The 20,996-nt window shown below is 43.2% G+C and overlaps 1 protein-coding gene across 1 annotated transcript in view; it reads left to right on the forward strand.

Annotated features, from left to right (window-relative positions):
• LOC124804949 overlaps positions 1 to 20,996 on the forward strand; it is a 120,360-nt gene that overhangs the window by 64,465 nt on the left and 34,899 nt on the right. Inside the window, exons 3-4 of the mRNA XM_047265335.1 lie at positions 7,206 to 7,280; positions 18,198 to 18,404. Coding sequence (XP_047121291.1) covers positions 7,206 to 7,280; positions 18,198 to 18,404 — 282 coding nt within the window. The remainder of the gene's footprint in view (positions 1 to 7,205; positions 7,281 to 18,197; positions 18,405 to 20,996) is intronic.

The raw sequence follows: 20,996 nt of genomic DNA on the forward strand, positions 1-20,996 counted from the left end.
TTTGCAGCATTCGTGTCTCCCCGGGAAAGTTGAGAGGTGCGGACGTATTTTACGGAGCGGACTTTTTTTCTTTTTTCGCGCTGTCAGAGAGCGGATATAGCAGCGCCAGTCGCTCGTTTGCTGCGTTTCCAACTAGGTAATTTACAGATGGCAACGATTTGTGCTTCCCCACAGGAGGCGTCTCGGGGAGAGCGATGGCGTGTTCTCACGCGCGCTGAGTCATGTACGAATAGGCGACCTCAATTGACAAGCATGATACATATAAGGCAGGTGAAAAATTATTGGAATTTTTCTGAGTGGAACCTCTGCATCTCTCACTGTAACAAATCTAGCTGCTGTCTCCTTTCACATTCGTTGACCTTTTTTATTTTCAGTATCGTAGAGCGAGTAGGTCCTTCTAAGAATTTATCCATTTATGGACTGCATAAAACGCCCGAACACATTCATTTCATGTACACTGCCTTCTCTCACTTTAATGTTTCATTCTCTGACTTTCTTTCTCATCCATTCCTGTGACCCATAGTTGCTGTTCTTTCCTCTCTTTCTACTCTAATGATCTGAATACTTAAAGATTAAATATTCGCAATTACGTAAGCTTGCAAGTCTCCGTGGCTTTTGTCATTGCAAGGAAATTGTTTTAGATAGTCACGACGCTTCATTCTTCTACTGGATCGACGTATCGACCCATCTGCTGGGATCTTCCTAAGAATACTTTTGTGTCTAGCAAACCGTGAACACCAGAAGTTCCTGAAGATGATCCCAGCAGAGGGGTCGAATGATCGTGTAGAAGAAATTGAAGAGTAATCACGTCAGTTTATTCTACGAACTGGTTGTCTTTTTTAACTCTTGTATACATGACTGAAAAGTATGGTAAATCTAATGTTCTACATTCTCACTGAGCAGTTAAATTACTCTCTCCAGCCTCGACTTTATCTGTTGTCATGGTACACAATTTCTGTTATAGTGTCCCTTCACGTCTCCTTTCGTGATATCAATGGGGAAATACATTCTGCACAATAAGGACTTACAGGGCACTCTCTTGTCCTAGGGGTGGGAAATTGCCCCTAAAGGTGGAAGAATCAGCAATGATCAACGACATGAGGATGCAGAAGGCAATGGAAACCACTGCATTAAAGACACGTAACGTGTATCCACAGGACATGTGGCCTGTGGCGAACAACTGTCGCTAGAGCGCGTTGCGATCGCGTATACCACGTCGGTCCATGTGCCACATGCGCAAGTCGCATAGTTTCAGAGTGTTCAGGAGCACCCTCAGCGTTCACGTACGACAGCACGGTCCGTTGCACGCTCATGACAGATTCGCCGTAGGGAAAATAGCACTCAGCCGCGAACGCGCCATGTTGCTACGACCAGTGCGGGATGATTCCTGGCCTGTATACGAGATGCAGCTTGATACGCCGCACTATTAACAGACACTGGCACCCTCACTCTAACTTATATTTAGCGCGCGTTATTCAAATTTTAATTCGTCAAAACATTGTGAGCTGTTAACTGTCTTTAGTGCATAATATTCCGTAATTTGGACCAGTTTGGTTACAGATAATTTATGTGAACTATTTCACTAAAAGATTTTTTTTTAATGGTGACTGCTGTGGAGGTTTTACTAGCATGGTCAAATGCTAAAGTGCCGGAGTGTCCTACCGACCTATTATTCCCACAGTTATCTCTCAAGAAACATATTTTTGTCAGTTCTATCCGAAGCACACGTTGGGAAACGCGTCAGAATCAACCTCAAGAAACGAAGAAGAATTTTGAAATAAAGTATTTTATATAGCTACCACCATTAGGTAGCACGGAACTTCTTAGAAACTGGAAGTAACGACACGTTTCACTGCGTTATTTTATCTGATCTTTCGTGAAACCCTCGCTGGGTGGTGAAATGATGCCGCATTCCAGTGCTGTAGAGCGAGATCTTACCAAACTTCGCATGTCTTTAGTACGGTGGATATAACTGCCAATATCAAAGACCAAAGGTCGTCTTCAATACTGTGAAATCATTAGTATTAAACTTTGGTAATTGAAACATAAAAAGAATAATAGATACAGAGGCAGGCATTCGAGATTATATGTTCAGCCACTCTTTTGATTCCTCTTCATTGTAAACAACGAAATAGAATATGGAACAAAGTAATGAAACAGAACAAAAGAAATAAATGTTTTACATTACTTCGTACGTAAATTTCTCTAGCTGAGCGTCTGTTTGCGGCTACCGCTGTACATATTCAACTTTGCCTGCGCTGAGTGGGAAGTAGATTACATTTCAGCCACCTGTTCATTTCCCAAATATAATGTGCCTATGCATCTAATGTGAAGTATTACAGATTATAATTTATTGTCCAGCTGTAAGCGACCCGGCAATTGAATCACCACAATTATTTGTAATTTAAACTATCGTACTATTACTAATAACTAATGTGTTTATATTAAACTAAATCACAAATCCATATGTTTTTATTATTCGACACAAGGCACTTCACTGATCACTTGGAGTTTTTACGCTACTTGCGAGATCATTTCAGCACGATCGGCACTGTCCCTATACCCCGTTCATTATTAGTATATTCCCTTCGACTCGTTTTCTTCTGTTACTGTCTCTTATATGTGTATTTCTGTCACTAATATCTACTCTTTACTTGTTTAGCTAATTTCCAAATATAGTGTCTGTGACTATTTTCCATAACTAGAATGTGTTAGAATTCTTAATGAGGAACGTCTTTCCGTCATGTATTCTAGCGTCCACTTGGAATGGGCATGTGAAAGCCACATGCTCAGAGGATCCTAAATATCCATTGTGACACACAGCAGATCCGTCTCTTTCCTATCCTGTCTACGTACTGGTTGTGAGGGCCGTATCCTGTCGTATCACCGGAACATGGTCATGTCGAATTAGGAAAGGCTTCCTTACGCTCAGTTTCTTTAGGCTGCTGAAAGCCAATAAAAGCTGCACTCGGTAGAAGCAGACATGTACAAAACTAACCAGCATTACCAAGTGCAGCCTCAACTGCTACCTGTTTGAAAAACATCACTCGATATCGGCTGTTACAAAAACATTGACAGTTATTATCTCAGTCATTCTGGAACATATTCTAACATGCTCCTTGTAAAGTAAACTGCCTCAGAAGCTTGAAGTACTAGCCTCGACTGTGCAAGAACCTCCCGCGCTTACTTCCACATCTCCTTCGACGCCTCGGTGAATGCGGCGTCCCGGGGCTCCTGAAGACAGTATTAGGGTTCCTGATGGCGTGCAGCCTCCCTGAAGGCCAGCCGCCATCAGAAGCAAACAAAGCCCGAAAGCTGGCCTTTGTTGTGAACCGGTCGGCCGCGTAATCATCCGGCAATCTGTCACGGTTGCAGGTAGCAGAGGGTGGCTTATGACAAATACGAGGGGGTACGTTCTGAAAGGAGACTTTTACACGAGGTGTCCGGAGAATACTAGCGTGAAATTGAATTGGAAGTTTGTGTGTGAGGGGGAAATTTGTAGGGAGTGACCGCCAGCTGCAGGCTGATCCATTCTGCGCGGAGTGGGGGGTGGTTTCTGGGGGCCGAGGGGTGGCGCTGCTGACACACACCTGGCGCTCGGAAGAGTTCCTCAGTATCCTGGATACTGACATGCCGTGCGTAGCGAGGCAGTCGTCAGACGGATGGTTATTCGGAATTTCAAGGCCTACTGCGGCATTTTAAAAGTACACGATTGGATAAGCAGGGTTTGGAAAATCAGAGTCCGTTAGTGACTGAATCAAGCAGATCACCGAGCCTAGCTATCCATTACACTATTATGTGCCAATCTTCTTTGAAAGGGTAAGGTACTGAAATTAAAGAAAACATCATTTACTTGCCTCAGCGGGATTTTATCGTAGACGAAACGAGTCCTCATAGAATGTTTAAGAGGCCACAATCAGAACGACAATTCAAACATGTAAAGAAATTTTCAAATTCTAGCTCACATAAGTTTTTGAACAAGAGCAAGAGCAAGAGAATTAATCTTATCAAAATTTATATTTTGAAAAATTTCAATTCAGCGACATGGAACAAACACATTCAATATTATTTTAGGCGCTGACTTAAGCTGACCAGCTTGAACTATACCCAGATATCACTCGGTACCTCTTATTAGTTTGTCTAAAATACATACAGAGTAAAATTTTACTACATACAAAGTGACTACAAGAGAAATAATTCAAAGCTTGTTTTAAAAAAAATGGTGCAAATGGCTCTGAACTACTTAAACCTAACTAACCTAAGGACATCACACACATCCATGCCCGAGGCAGGATTCGAACCTGCGACCGTAGCGGTCACGCGGTTCCGGACTGCAGCGCCTAGAACCGCACGTCCACCAAGGCCGGCAAAGCTTGTTTTAGATTTTAACTGTTGCACCGTAATAGTAGTACCAGTTCCACACAAATACTTACGAGAGAACAAACTCTTTCAAAGGTTAACCTCTTGCTAGTTTCAACAGACAGGCCTTTAAAAATAAGCACACAATTTCAAGAAATTAATTTCTTGTTAGTAATAATTAAATGTACAATAAGACTCACGTAAAACGATGAACATTAAAATCTAAATTCTATTTGTCTTTGTCAAGCAAGAACAAAATAACTCGAGTTGTACTGGTAATCCACAATACTGATCCCCGTTGCGCGACTAATGCCTAAATAAAAGTCATTTAGTCATTACTCACAGCTAGACAGAATTACATGTGAGAATCTAAATTCAATCTACATAGCAAAACCTCACTAAAAAAAAGGAAATGTTTTCGCGAATAACCACTAACACTTAAGTCACAAACCGTTTTACTTTGTACTCCGCTTCATCGCCGTGTGAAAATACTGGCAGCTCAGCAACCACCCACCAAAGCAGTAGAAAAGTTGTATGTGCCGACTCTGAAAAAGCAAACCCGCGATCACGAAGGCAGAGGAAGGAAATAATTCTTAAAAAATGGTAGGCTCACTTTCCACTGCCTTCCATAACGGGCGAAATAAGCTCGCGTGTGCTCACACCGCGGCTCGCATGACGTCCGCAAACCCGCTGCTAGGCTACTAAGAGCAGAGAGCTTTAATGATCGATGCATATCGATTCTAAAGCACACAAAGCGCATTTTATGCTGGTTTAGCAGCCGGTAATGAACTGTTAACAGAAGTAAACCCCTTTGCGAAGGTATCGCAGACGACTATTTATCTCAGTAGCATCAATCCCGTTGATGGAAGATAGACAAGTAGTATATGGACACAAGCATTAAATACACTGCTCATTCATTGCATTGTTAATCTCAAAACAAACAACAATTATCCACCATCTGTACAATATTGGGCCAAGGTTTTGGCGACAATTTTATATACGTTTTTGTTCAGTGCAGTAAAAGAACGCACGTATACGGAAACGGTGTCGCATATGTGCTTCCTCTGCATTAAGACTCAGGTACGACACATTTCTTAGTGAATCACAGCAGTATGTATAACTTATCACCGATGCTCTAAAATTAAAATTTTACGCTCTGCGTCGTGGGCAATGACCGGTTCTATGTTTGTTTGGCACGACTACCCTGAAACCCGACTGACTGGTGTGAGAGTCTATGGGGCTGTCATTTGTAGGTCTATTCAGCCCTTGGGCACGTGCCGCATCGTTAGAGGTTCGTACCTTTTTCAGCAGTTTCTAATGGCTTTTTCATCATTAAGCACATCCAACTTCAAAATACGTTCTTCCTGAACTAGATTAAGATAACGCAATTGTTCGCAGCAAGAAACGTCTCACATTGTCGTTTAATAAGCACTAGTCAATCAGGATTTAAGACGAACGTCTGTTTTCATTGAACTTCAGCTGCTTAGCTTTTTTGAGTCATAAACCTTCCGACTGTGTTGATCTGGCTCGCCACGAGTTCCTCTCATGTGCCAACCTCTTCATCTGAGAGCAGCCTTTGCAGCCTACGTCCTCAATTATTTGCTGGATATATTCCAATCTCTGTCTTCTTCTACAATTTTTCACCAGGTTTTCTACAATTTTTCCCCAGGTTCCTCTAATACCATGGAAGTCATTCCAAGATGTCTTAACAGACGTCCTATTACCCTGTCTCTTCTTATTGTCAGTGTTTCCATAAATTTCTTTCCTCGTCGATTCGCCAACGAACCTCCTCATTTATTACCTTATCAGTTCACTTAATTTTCGACGTTCTTCTGTAGCACCATATCCCAAATGCTTCGATTCTCTTCTGTTTAGGTTTTACCATAGTCCATGTTTCGCTACCATAGAATGCTGTGCTACAAACGTACATTCTCAGAAATTTATTCCACAAGTTAAGGCCTATGTTTGATACTGGTAGACTTCCCTTGGTCAGGAATGCCCTTTTCGCCAGTGCTGCTTTTGATATCCTCCTTGCTCCGTCCGTCATTGGTTCTTTTGCTTTCTAGGTAGCGGCTTTCCTTAACCTCATCTACTTCTTGACCATCACTACTGATGTTAAGTTTCTCACTGTTCTCATTTCTTCAGTTTACTGTCAGTCCAACTTCTGTACTCGTTAAATTGTTAATCTCATTCAGCATTCCTCTTCACTTTCACTGAATATAGCAATGTCATCAGCGAATATTATCATTGATATCCTTTCACCTTGAATATTAATCCTACTCTTGATTTTTTCTTTTATTTCTGTCATTGCTTCTTCGATTTATAGATTGAAAAGTAGGGGCGAAAGAGTACATACCTGTTTTAGATCCTTTTTAATCCAAGCACTTCATTCTTGGTTTTTCATTCTTATCGTTCCCTCTTAGCTCTTTTACATACTGTATACTACGTGTCTCTCCCAATAAGTTATCTCTATTTTCCTCAGAATTTCGAACACATTGAACTATTTTACATTGTCGAGCGCTTTTTCCAGGTCGACAAATCCCATGAACGTGTCTTGAGTTTTCTGTAGTCCTGCTTCCATTATTAACCGCAAGGTCAGAATTACCTCACTGGTGTCTTTACCTTTGCTGAAGCCAAACTGATCGTCATCTAATACAGCTAGCTCCTAACAGACATCAAAATTTATTTCACGTTCCATATACTCTTATCTGCAGAAGCATGCTACTTAAGTGTTATAGACTATTACTGCACTTATTTTTCGGTGTCACTATTTTCCTAATAAAGTTAAGACATAACTTCAGGATATAACTTTAGCATTTTCCAATCATTTTCCTATTTTGTTACAGTGTTGGCAAACGTGCGACGTGCTGCAGTCTGGATGGTCGGTGTGGGGAAGCATATGCTCAGGAAAGACGATCTGCGTAAGTATTGCTGCTTACTGGTCTGCATTATAAATCAATACCTAATAAATTCATCTGACATACCATTATTCAACGATATTTCGTATTAATCTTGTTTTAAGCAAGGCCACTAGTAAAAAATAAATGTATCTCAATTTTAAAGTCACATTTTCTACAAATAAACCAATATTTTTCTAATTAATTATGCCTAATTTGGACATTCACCAAAGAACAGGCAACAAGCGTTCATATAACTGATTCGCCTCGATAGGCAACGAATCCACAAGTATCCAGCAAGGGGGAATGGACGGGGACTGCGGAAAGGTGGCGGTAGGCGGGAATATGGGTCAGCCGAGAGGCGTGCAGAGATAGTCCGCGCAATTGCGATAAACGCTGTGTCCAGGTGACGCAGAGGTTAACGCGACTGCGTAGGAGGCGGGCTATCTCAGGTTCGAATTCCGGCCGGGCATGCATTTTTATTCGTCGTTGCTGATTCAGCATAAAGTCCTGTTGCAGCTGCTATCATGAATTCCTTTTCTTTCCGTTCTCCCCTTCCCCCCCTCTTCCCCCCTCTCCCCTTCCCCCCCCCCCCCCACCAATTTTCATAAGCACATAAAACTAAAAAAGAATCTGCCTTGATCTTAGTGAGGTCTAGAGCTTAACTCTCACCCTCCTTGGTACTGCAAATCGTGTCATCTGTCTGGAGTGCATTTTCCACAGTAGCTAATAGAAGAGTACGTTACATCTTAGGAGGGTGCGTAGAAACAGCTTCAAAGCATGCTGCTTTCCAGATGTATGTAGAATTTTGACGAAATAGTGGAGAAACACCGCTTTCACTCATGTGAATTAACTTTAACGATCGATCAGTTGCTGAGTGATAACTACATGATTTTGCAGACAATCTTTTAGATAGGGCAACCACAGCCGTGCCTAATCATTTTGACATTAATAAACCGCTTTAGCTGTTTTTAATCCTTTATTTGCAGATCACTACCGGTTTCATGGCACTAAGTGTAAGAGCCACACATTCAAGTAAAGATCTGCATAACAATAAATCAAGAAGGAATAAGAAAAGTAAGACATTCACTTTAAGGACTTCTTTTTAGTTGTTTGATGACTTCTTATGCAAAAGTTTTTAAAAGTTTTTTAAAAATCTTAAAATAGCTTTAGATAAACTTATCATATCAGTGCATATCTCAGAGTTAATATTTCTTCTTGATTAATTGTTGTGCATATGTTCGCCCGACGGTATGGTTCTTAATGCCTTGAAACCGACATTGATCCAAAAGTAAAGAATTAACTGCTACGGAAACAGTTTATTAATATTCAAGAAGACTGCGTGTTATCTTTGTTACCCACCGCCAAGTTAATCGCTGTCTTAGTCTAACTGGCCGTTGAACACAGCTGATCTCTGGTTGTTCGTACATTTCTATTACAGGAACTACTTTCATATTGCCACAGAGTTATTTACCACAAGAAGAAAAAGTAGATGGCAACTCTTCCCTCCTATAAGTTCATCGGAACCTCTACATCCTCAGAAGCTCTGAGTTACTGTAGGCCGGTGTGGCCGAGCGGTTCTTGGCACTTCAGTCTGAAACCGCGCGACAGCTACGGTCGCAGGTTCGAATCCTACCTCGGGCATGAAAGTGTGTGATGTCCATAGGTTACTTAGGTTTAAGAAGTTATAAGTTCTAGGGGACTGATGACCTCAGATGTGACCATAGTGCTCAGAGCCATTTGAACCATTTTTTGAGTTACTGTGGTACAAGCGTTATTTGTTATTATAAAGTTCTTAATCACCAACCAGTCCTATAAAGTTCTTAATCACCAACCAGTCCTTGTGCCAATGTCCTGGTTTAAATTCCGGACCTCTCCGCAGTGTATCTTGAAGTGAGGGCGTGTGACACTGGTAATGGCGATTCGTCCGTCGATTGCGGAAGTTAAGTTTGGTGTCCCCTTGGTGCTATTCGGAAGACGTAGGCTATGTGCGGGCAACAGGTTTCGCCCTCTCTCTTCTCACATCATCATCATACCACACAACGTAACACTACACTATACACCCATCCATTACACTCATCTGATCCCAACAAATACACGTACAACACAAATCACACATATCCGCAGAGAAAGGGGATGTGGTTGCGCGAAGGACGAAAACCGAAAATCAACTGAACCCACTCCGTGGGATGTCCCAGCCAGCAAAGCCAAACGAATTTTTTTATTTATTCTTTACTATGATCAAATATTATAATGACAAGCATGAAAGAGTTAAAAATGCGCAACCATAAGCGTACTCAGTGCCCCGGACAGAAACTGAAAATCTATTTATTTATCGACAGAAATATTCGAATTAGTAAACGGTTACACTTTTACTAGCCCACGGCAATGAAGATCATTCAGTGCATGGTGTATTGTTGCACTGTATGTATTCAATTCTGCATGACCGGGTCTCCTTTCCCAGACAACCAAGACTCTGCGCTACCATATATCTATGAGCCTCCCATTTGTCTGCTTCGTTATTTCAGGACCCACCGGGTTTCTCACTCTGTCGTCGCTGGGCTGACGCAGCGTCATGTCCTGAATATCCTCATATCAACTATTCTTGGTCTAACAGTCACGAACAAGTAGGCCAAGTCAGTTCTGCTAATTGTCTTCGGGGAGACAAGTTACCTTAACAAGATAGGTTTGTTTTCTGGCTACTGAACCTTTTTTTTTTTCGGAATGACCGGTTTCTGGCTGTGCCTCCTGTCTACAGATCATATCTAGTAATTACAGGCTTACCTGTGGTAACGGAAGTATCAATTCATTGCCACAGTTCATAGTAACTCTGTAACCAGGAGACATGATCTGAAATGTTCAAATAAAAATAGCTATTGACAGATAGGAAATATGTTTATTTTGGGCAAAGAAAGTTCACTAATAACTCAATATAACAAATATGTCCATTTCTGGTAACTTATTTTAAATTATCTGGCAAAAATCAGTTGTAATTCTCGGTCCATAGCGTTGTGAGAGCCTTTTAGTTGACATTATTTGGACGGCCTTCATATCAGGTATCTTTAGTACACTGAAGAGCCAAAGAAACTGGAACACTTGCCTAATATAAAGTAGCGCCCTCAAGAGCACGCGGAAGTGGCGCAACACGACATGGCATGGACTCGAATAATGTCTGAAGTAGTGCTGGAGTAGTGCGGGAGGTCTAAATCCGCAAGGGTACGAGGGGATGGAGATCTCTTCTGAACAGTACGTTGCAAGGCATCTCAGGTATGTTCAATAATATTCATGTCTGGGGAGTCCGGTGGCCAGCGGAAGTGTTTAAACTCAGAAGAGTGTTCCTGGAGCCACTCTGTAGCAATTCTGAACGTGTGCGTTGACGCTTTGTCCTGCGGAATTGGCCGAAGTCCGTCGGAATGGACAATGAACATGAATGGATGCAGGTGATCAGAGAGGTTGCTCGCGTACGTGTCACCTGTCAGAATCGTATCTAGATGTATCAAGGATCTCATATAACTCCAAGTGCACACACCCTGCAGCGTTACAGTACCTTCACCAGCTTGAACAGTCCCCTGCTGACATGGAGGGTCCATGGATTCATGATGTTGTCTCCATACCCGCATCGTCCACCCGTTCTATACAATCTGAAACGAGACTCGTCCAAACAGGCAGCATATTTTCAGTCATCAAGAATCTAATGTTGGTGATGATGGGCCCAGGCGAGGCGTAAAGTTTTGTGTTGTACAGTCATCAATGGTATACGAGTGGGCCTTCGGCTCCGAAAGCCCATATCGATGATGTTTCGTTGAATGGTTCGCACGCTGACACTTGTTGACGGCCCAGCATTGAAATCTGCAGAAATTTGCGGAAGGGTTGACTGCTGTCAAGTTGAACGATTCTCTTCAGTCGTCGTTCTACATCTACATGTATACTCCGCTAGCCACCAAGCGGTCTGTGACGGAGGGCACTATTCGCGTCAAGTCATATTTCCCCCCTCTGTTCCACTCGCGGATCGCTCGAGGGGAAAACGACTGAACGCCTCAGTACGAGCTCTAATTTCCCTTATCTTTGAATGGTGATCACTGCGCGATTTGGAAATTGGTAGTAATAATATATGCTCTGCATCCTCGGCGAAGATCGGATTTTGGAATTTAATGAGCAGCCCCTTCCGTTTATCGCCTCGTCTATCTGCAAGTGTGTGCCACTTCAAACTTTCTATGAGATTTATAAAGCTCTCGCGATGGCTAAATGTACCAGTCACGAATCTTGCTGCTCTTCTTTGGACCTTGTCAATCTCTTGAATCAGACTCAGCAGGTAAGCGTCCCATACAGACGAACAATACTCTAAGACTGGACGAAACAAAATATTGTAACCAATTTCCTGTGTTGAAGGACTGCATCGATCAGAATTCTACCAATAAATCGCAATCTAGAATTCGCCTTACCCGTTGCTTGTGTAATCTGATCGTTCAAAATGGTTCAAATGACTCTGAGCACTATGGGACTTAGCTTCTGAGGTCATCAGTCCCCTAGAACTTAGAACTACTTAAACCTAACTAACCTAAGGACATCAAACACAACCATGTCCGAGGCAGGATTCGAAAGTGCGACCGTAGCGGTCGCGCGGTTCCAGACTGTAGCGCCTAGAACCGCTCGGCCACCCCGGCCGGCTCTGATCGTTCCATTTGAGATCATTTCGAATAGTCACACCCAGATACTTGACGGATGTTACCGCTTCCAAAGACTGGGCATTTATTTTGTACTCGTACATTATGGGGATTTTCGCTTTGCTATACGCAGTATGTTATACTTACTAATATTGAGAGATAACTGCCAGTCATTACATCACGAATTTATTTTCTGCAAATCCTCAATGATTTGTTCACAACTTTAGTGTGATACTACTTTCCTATAGACTACAGCATCATCGGCTAACAGTCTGATGCCGCTGTCAATACCATCAACCAGATCGTATATGTAAATCGTAAAAAGCAGCGCGCCTATTATGCTGCCCTGGGGCACAACTGATGTTACACCTGTTTCTGTTGAAGTCTCCCAATTCAGGACGACACACTCCTCTCCGTCTGTTAGAAAACTTTGTATCCAAACGCATATGTCATCGGATAGGCCGTAAGCGCGCATTTTTTGGAGCAAGCGACAGTGCGGAACTGAGGCGAACGCCTTTCAAAAGTCGAGGAATATGGCATCAACCTGTTAGCCGGTGCTAGAGCCTGTTGTATATCATGCACAAAGAGGGCCAGCTGTGTCTCGCATGACCGCTGTTTCCATGATTCAATAACAAATCGATGTCAGTGAAATTGGCCGGTAATTATGTGCATCCCATTTTCCACCTTTTTTATAGACGGCAATGACCTGGCCCTTCTTATAGTCCCGTGGAACTTTCGGCTGTTCCAACGATATCTGATAGATGATGGACAAGAATGGTGCTATATTTGTAGTAAAATCTTACGGGGATACCGTCTGGGCCAGATGCCTTCCTGGCGTCTAAGGATCGTAACGGTTTTGCAATCCCAGATACACTACACACTATGTCAGCCATCCTTGCGTTTGTTCGATAGTTGAATGGGGGAATGGTGCTGCAGTCCTCTACCGCAAACAAGTTTTTGAAAGCTCTGTTTAGAATTTCGGCCTTCTGTTTATCATCATCCGTTACATTACCCGTACTGTCTGCAAGAGAAGGTATTGAATTATTTGTAGCGTTCATAGATTTTACGTACGACCAAAATGTTTTGGGGTTATTTCTATTATCTGCACATAAAATATTGCTTTCAAATTCGTTGAAAGAATCTCTCATTGACCTTTTGACAGCTGCTTTCATTTCGCATAATTTCTGTTTGTCAGCGGTACAGTGACTACGTTTAAAACGACTGTGCAAAATTATCTGCTTTCTCAGCGACTTCCTAATATGTTAGTTGAACCAAGGTGGATCCCTTCCCTCCCCTATATTTTTGCTAGGCACATATTTCTATAGCACGTGGTAGACAATACCTTTAAATTCCGACCAGAGATGCTCAATATCTTTGTGTCACGCGGTAAATGCTTAGAGCTGACTATGAAGATATTCATTAATAACACTTTTATTTGCTTTCCCAAACAAGAAAACTCTACACTGTTCTTTTTTTTTTGTTTTTTTGTTTTTTGCAACCTACACTGACGTAGAAACCACAATGGCATTATGGTCGCTAATACCTTCTTCTAGATTAACTTCCTCAAAAAGGTCAGGTCTGTTTGACCCCAAGAAATCTAATATGTTCCCAACTCGAGTTGGTTTTCTAACCAATTGCTCAAGGTTGTATGTTGAGAGCGCTCCTAGAATAACTTCACGCGAATCTTGCTTCTGCCCTCTGTGATAAACGTGTAATTTTCCCAGTGAATGGACGCCAGATTAAAGTCTTCTCAATAACTAATGAATAATTTGGATATTTATTTCTTGTGTACTCAAGACTTTCCCTGAAACGTTCTGCGACGTTTGTTGAGGATGCTGGTGGTCTATAAAACATCCCAATACAATGGTCACTCCTTGCCTGATTGACAGCTTTATCCAGACTATTTCACAGTCCGACCCAGTATCGATCTCAACAGATTTTAACTGCAATGAACACACTACCTCCCATTGCATCAGTCCTATCCTTCATAAACATTGTCCAATCCGAGTTTAAAATTTCACTGCTATTTATGTCTAGTTTCAACCAGTTTTCGGTACCTAATACAATATTGGCATTACTATTGTATATTTCTTAGAATAAATCGGGAATCTTGCTACAGACACTTCGACAATTTACTAACGTGAGATATAGCATACTTAAATCCTTTGGAATGAGCTGTTTAGGCGAACTAACAATTTTTACAGTTGGCACACTCACATCAATTTCATAAACTGGTAATTTTGCAGGCCAACGGTTTGTTTCCCGTGAGGAGAAACCTAATTTAAAAGACCCCCATGCGCACGCCACAAGTACCGTGCTACCCATGTAGCTGCTTCCTGTGTGTAGTGCACCCCTGATAGGAATCTACAACCATTTTCTTAACAAAGTCGGCGTAGCATCTGGTTTAGATTCTTCACTCTACTCCAAACCAGAGGAGCTCGGTCCACCCTGGGTAGGATGCTGCAAATCGTCAGCTTGGCTTCCACTCCTCGAGAGATGGAGGCCGCCTTCGCCAATTTAGCCAGCCGTCGAAAGGACCCAAGGATTTCCTAGGAACCCCGACGACTGGCATCCTTGGTGCCGACATGTGGAACAATCTGCAGCTGGTTGCACCCCGCTCACTCGATAGCCACCGGAAGAGCCTCTTCGACATCCCGGACAAGGCCCCCCAGCAAGCACACGAGTGAACGTTGGACTTCTTCTCCGCCCTAGCCGCTATGTTCGTGAAGGGGTCCCTGACCCGCCCAACATTGGAGCTCGCAATAACTAACAAACCACTATCCCCACATGCCTGTCCGGACCTTGCTGAAGATGCGGCCACTATCCTGGCAGAAGGTGCATTCTGATCCGGCTCAGCCTCTCCCCCCCCCCCCCCCTGGCATCAAGCATCAGATAACACACTGATGTTATTAGCAAAGTGCATGGGATTTGGTAGGAGCCTGCGTCCTCCATGCAGCCTTCGCCTTGAGTGGGCCGGCCGGCTCAGTCGCACCTGAGGTCGGCTCAGTGACAGAGAGCTGTGACATCCCCCCCCACCCCACCCCCCTGCACATCTAGTACAGCATAGGCTGTCGTTGGCCCCATTCTTACAGGATCTTTTTCCGGCCGGAGCGATGTCTGAGATTTTATGTTTTGCTGGATTCCTGTAATTCACGAAACACTCGTGAAATGGTCATACGTGAAAATCCCCACTTCACCGCTACCTCAGAGATTCTGTGTCCCGTCGCTCGTGCGCCATCCATAACACCACATTCAAACTCACTTAAATCTTGATAACCTGCCATTGTAGGAACGGTGACCGATCTAACAACTGCGCCAAACACTTGTCTTATATAGGTGTTGCCGACCGTAGCGCCGTATTGTGCCTGTTTGCGTGTATCCGTATTTGAATACGCATGCCTATACCAGTTTCTTCAGTGTATAACTGTCTTATATAGGTAGCGTATCATTATAAGCGGGTGTTCTAATATTCTATTGTTACAATTGTTAATTACTGGTTTCTGTATCACTTTCCGTGTTTAATATCTCTTGTAGTAGCCTTGTAAAGAACTAATTTTAATGGGTTTGTTTATTGTTATGCAGGCAAATTTTTCGAGTTTAGTGTTGAACTTTCTTTCTTTTACATCGTATTACAGTTACACCATACTTTCAAGATGTTTACTGTGCCTCAGTTTAGATGTGTAGCATGTTTTACACTGTTGTTTACCAATACTGTAACTGCTTTGGCGACAATAGTCAGTTTAAGTCTGAGGGTGGACTACAAAGCCGAAAATCAGTTAACTCGTTAATCTAATCCTGTAGAGCATAATACAGTGCTTTTCATTTTTTATAATGTGGTTCTAGCAAGAACCGATGTAAGAATCAGTTATACAGATATAGGGAATCAGTACAAGATTTCCGTCGTATTCCACAACGTCAATAAAATTAAGACAAAATAGCTATTACAAAACACTAGACACACAAATCTTTAGTAACTGGTCCTTCACTGGAAAGCGTGTGAGAAACAACGAAAACGTACTCGTCCCGAGCGACCAACCGCCATCGTTGCGCGAACTCTCACAAGTGAGCGAAAGCCAATATCCTAAGACGTGTTTCATGACTGATCGGGAACACGTATGCCGACCAAACTCACTGCAGAACCGCTCAGAGGTCGGCTTCTTGGTGCCTGCTATAGAACACAAACATTAAAGTGCTACTGGCAGAGCATGACCGACACTAGCCGGTACTTCGACAGTTCATAAGTGTGATAGCAAGCTATGTATCAGCTGGAGAAACAACACAGAAACTCATCCACTTCCAAAAGCAAACTGCATAGTATCTAAAGCTGGGTACATTTCGTTGCACATCACTAAATTCACTAGGCAAATGATGCAATCACCGACAGAGAAAACCTGTACAGGAATTCAATCACATTGCGCAAACTCAAGAAATCTCAGTGTACAGCTGACAGTACCAAGCACTTTGAAAATAAACCATCGACCACTGACCTTCCAAACATTTTGGACGCATAGCGAACGTAGTGTCCCATTACCAATGGCACATCACTGTGGAAACTTCTCAAAGCGTGTCAGACTAATTTCCGTAGTCGCGTCGTCTAAATCCACCCGGAACTTACATGCCCAATGGCTTGTATCATCAAACCGGCCACTATTATTAATAACCTATTCTTCACGCGGTTCGCCTACAAAAAGGCTACTCGTATGCCTAACCGCCAACCACGCTTCATTGAGAAAACACTCGCCTAGAACTCAACACCAGTTGCCGAATACGTGATACATGATTGACTAGGAACACGCATGCACACACACACACACACACACACACACACACACACACACACACACACACACAAGCGCGCGCGCGCGCGTACGCACTAAACCCACTTCGATACCACGGAGACGTCAGCTTGCGGGTCTGAAGAACAGGAAATATACTGTTATTACCGCCGGTAGAAGTAACAACAGATGTTTTCTCAGTTCACAAGTGAGTAAACACAGCATCGGACCACTGCGTAAACTATTCGAGGCACTTCTGCCGCTTTGAAGAATACTAAAAATACGCAACTTCGCTCTGCTAGAATGACGGGGCGACGGATGCCTGTCGCAACAACATCACTTACGTGACTTCATATCTCAGATGCACATGGAGAAAAAACTATTACCACAACTACTAGAAGCGGCCAGTACCGCTGGCAAGATCCGTTCTACTGCAAGCTGAGAGAGGGAAGACCCCCTCTGTGGCCTCTGCAAGCTGCAGGTTGCGGAAAAAGCTGCCAGGTAGCGTCGCTTTGACAGACAGAGGCGCGCGCCGTAGGTAGCGGGATTTTAAAATCCTCGCGGAAGCCAGGTCCACTCGGCACATGACACACTGACATATTTCAACAAGACACGTAGTTGTAGTTTACTAACTCATTAACACAACGTAACTGGATAGAATCTGCAAGTATCAGAGCAGAAAACATGTACGAGGGGCCTTCAATAAGTAATGTGACACATTTTATTCTCGGCCAATTTCGGTTGAAAAAATGCGGAATTTACTGTGGGGTGTCGTAAAATATTCCCGCTTCAGCCTCTTATAGTTCCATGAAGTTTCGATGGGTGGCAGCTTTACACGTAGCCTTCAAAGTGGCGTCTGTAATGGAGTTGCGTTCCAAGCAGAGGCGTGTCATTGAGTTTCCTTTAGCGGAAAACCAGAGCATTCCAGATATTTTTAGGCGCTTGCGGAATGTCTACGGAGTCCCAGCATTGAAGAAATGCATGGTGAGCCGTTGGGTGAAGCATGTTTCATCGCAACAATACCTTAAGACTTCCATCTGCTTGGATCAATGAAGGCTGTACTTCACGTGGGAAGAAGTAAGTGGATGATGAAGTTGTTATTGATGCAGTAAAACGTGACCTCCGACTTCGACCAGTAGAGTGGTACCATGCGGTCATACAGGCCTTCCCAGTAAGGCTGCGTGAGGCCGTCGCATTGAACGGAGAGTATGTTGAAAAACTGGGTTTTGTGATCAAAAGAGTCTGGCAAAGTATTGTGCCTCCAGTAAAAAAAAAGAAAGAAAAGTGTTGCATTACTTACTGAAAGCCCCTTGCGTAATCAGTTAGGAACTGCAATAAGAGGTGGAACTTGCAACAGTGCATAGAGAGTACGTGAAAAGTTAATGCTAGCAAATAAATAAAGTACATAAAAACTATATGTCCACTGCAACTGCACGAGTTATACTGAAACGTGAAGAAGAACGGACATCACTGGAGGTGCCAAGTCCTTTTCTTTCCATCAGCCGGCGGGTTGTCGTGCAGCGTGCCACTTCCTGGCTTCGTCGCGCGGCGGGACGCCGGCACCGCAGCCGGTGCTGGAGACGCGCGCCGCCGCCCGCCTGGAGACGCACGGCCTCCAGCTCCAGTGGCCGTGTAGTGGCCGGCATCCTGTCGTCCACGTGGTGCTGTGGCGGCCACGTGGCAGGGACCAATGGGCGCAGCTCACGCAGGTAACCAACATCTCAAATCGAAAGACCTTGTACTTCTGTAGCGTACAGTAATGTTATATATGACCACAGCAGTTTGATAACTTCTAGTTTGTCCGTACACCTTGCCGCCCCTACACTATCTAATGCAAAGTATCCGGACACCCCTATGTAATGTGGAATTGGGCTCTAGATGTCATGGAAAGCGAACTGGTCAATATGGAAGGAGGCGAGAAATGCTGTGTTGTCAGTCGAGAAGGAGTAACAACAGACTGTGTCTGTTACGAGAGCTCAGTGACTTAGAACGAAGACTAGTAATTGAATGTTACATTACTAACAAAACCGTAGGGGAGACTTCCACCATTCTAAAGTTGCCCATGTCGACTGTTGGCGAAGTGACTGCCAAGTGGAAATGCGAAAGAAACCAAAACCAGGCAGGCCTCATGTACTGACGGACAAGAACCGTGAGCTCTGCGGACGGTGGTTCTGGATAACCGCATGAAATTAGCGGAAGGAATCTATCGAGAGATCCAAAAAGCTAAGAGCAGTCCAGCTACCAAGTGACTGTACGTGGTCTAGGAAGAACAGGGTACAATGGTTAAGCAGCTCCTCATAAGTTACACGTTTCTGTAGTCTGTGCTAAGCGACTCTTGAGGTGGTGTGAAGAGCGATGTCTGGAAAAGAGTGATTTGGAGTGATGTATCACGCTATGCCGTTTGGTAATCTAAGGAAGGGTTTTTGGATTGAAGAACGCCTGGGGAGCGTTACCTGTCACCATGTGTAGTGCCAACAGTGAATTATGGAGAAGTCGTGTTTGAGGGTCTTTTAATAGTAAGAGTATGACCACTTATCGCGGTTAAGAATACTGAAAATGCGGAAGGATATGAACATATTTTACACCTTCGTGTACTGCTTGGAGGAACAGTTTCGAGACGATGATTATTTGATCCTGTCATAAAGCAGGCCTGTCCAGAATACCGACCTGAAGCCAGTGGTTCATCTCTGAGGTGAGTTAGAATGTCGACAGCGCTCCAGATCCCAGCAGCCAAAATCGCTGTCTTCTCTGGATTCCACTCCTGAGGAAGAATCAGCTGCCACTCATCCACATGACATTCAGACATCGCACTCAAGGTGTTCTCAGCAGGGATCAGGCCGTCAGAAAGGCGAAGGGTGGTTACATCCAACTTTAATGTCCACTAATAGTGTCCGGAAACTTTTGATCAGATAGCGTAAGTCTGTCTTTCACGTTCTCTTTCATCTGCTACTACTCATTTCCACCTAGTCTTAGCCTTGATATACTTTTAGAAAAGTACATGAAATTTAGGTCTGTACGATGGTCATTTCTGATACGTGTGTACCGTCAAAAGTTGTTTGTTACAATGTTGTGACTAAATCTAACGGCACGTGTATGCGGCATTTTCTATTGCTGTGGTCTTAGCTTTTCTTTTCTTTTTTTTTTTTTTAAATCCATCCACCCATTTAAATATTGGGTGTTTTTCTTTTATATGTTGAAACATGTTTACCGAAACAGTTTCGGGCTGTTTCATCTGTGGCTAGAGCGTAAATCATTAGTGGGTACCAAAATGCATCATCTTTGTAGCCTCTTATTGTAACCAGTTGTAAAACTTGTTGTATCTTGGTATAGGAAACAACCATCTACAAAGTAGAGTTCCAGCTGTGCACTATCTGCAGCGTCGTTGCTGCGTAAACGTAAGCACAAAATAATATCGTATGTAACGCCTAGATGAGCTCAACCAAAGTTATGTAGATACTAGCGTAACGACACACATGGAAAAGTTGAAAAGTAGCACCCCCTCACGCCATCGCTCCCGAAGTGGAATAGCTGCTATTTTGATGCAATATTACATAAATTATGCACTTCAGTAGATATTCATTCTTTGTTCTCTAGCTGGAGCTCTAAATTGGTCCGGTACAAAATGGTTTGGAGAAACAAAATAAAAATTAATACAAGCAGCTTTGGCTACATCTACTTGTCAAAAATAGCCTGTATCGCTTTTTATAGATTGCTCGCTTATCTGTTCTTGTGCAACTCTCAACTTATTTTAGTTCCAATATCTGAACATAGTATTTCGTTTCGTTTCAACGTAGTACAGTTTACAGTTTTCTTCCACCCATATTTTATTGATGCTGCTGTTCGAGGTACTGTTCATCACCGAATGGTACTTCGTGTTGACTTACCGTAATAATGTATTATCTAGAAAGCTCAGATTAGAAGTAGGATGCTGTACACAGTCTGATCAGCACCACGTTGCTTCAGTGGGACACGGCATTCTGGAGGAAAATTTCGGACTATTTCTCGCTGAACTGAGACCATTACCAATCCAGAGCTGGTGCTACATGGTATTAGAGCGATGTCACCCGATTAATTTTTTAATCGACCGGCAATAAATGTGCAAAAACCTGTGTCCACCACAGCGCTCGGGAAGTGACTCCTCAGTGGTCGCCTCTTCTGTGATTCAATAGAGAAAATGAAGGCCATTCTACAGCCAGAGGCTGTACATGATGCTGAACAGTTACTAGGCGGATATGCTACCTTCCATGGCAACATATACTCATTTTGTGAATTTTATCCATAATGGATGCTGCTGAACTCCG

This window comes from Schistocerca piceifrons, chromosome 7 (assembly GCF_021461385.2).
Source record: "Schistocerca piceifrons isolate TAMUIC-IGC-003096 chromosome 7, iqSchPice1.1, whole genome shotgun sequence".
NCBI lineage: Eukaryota > Metazoa > Arthropoda > Insecta > Orthoptera > Acrididae > Schistocerca > Schistocerca piceifrons.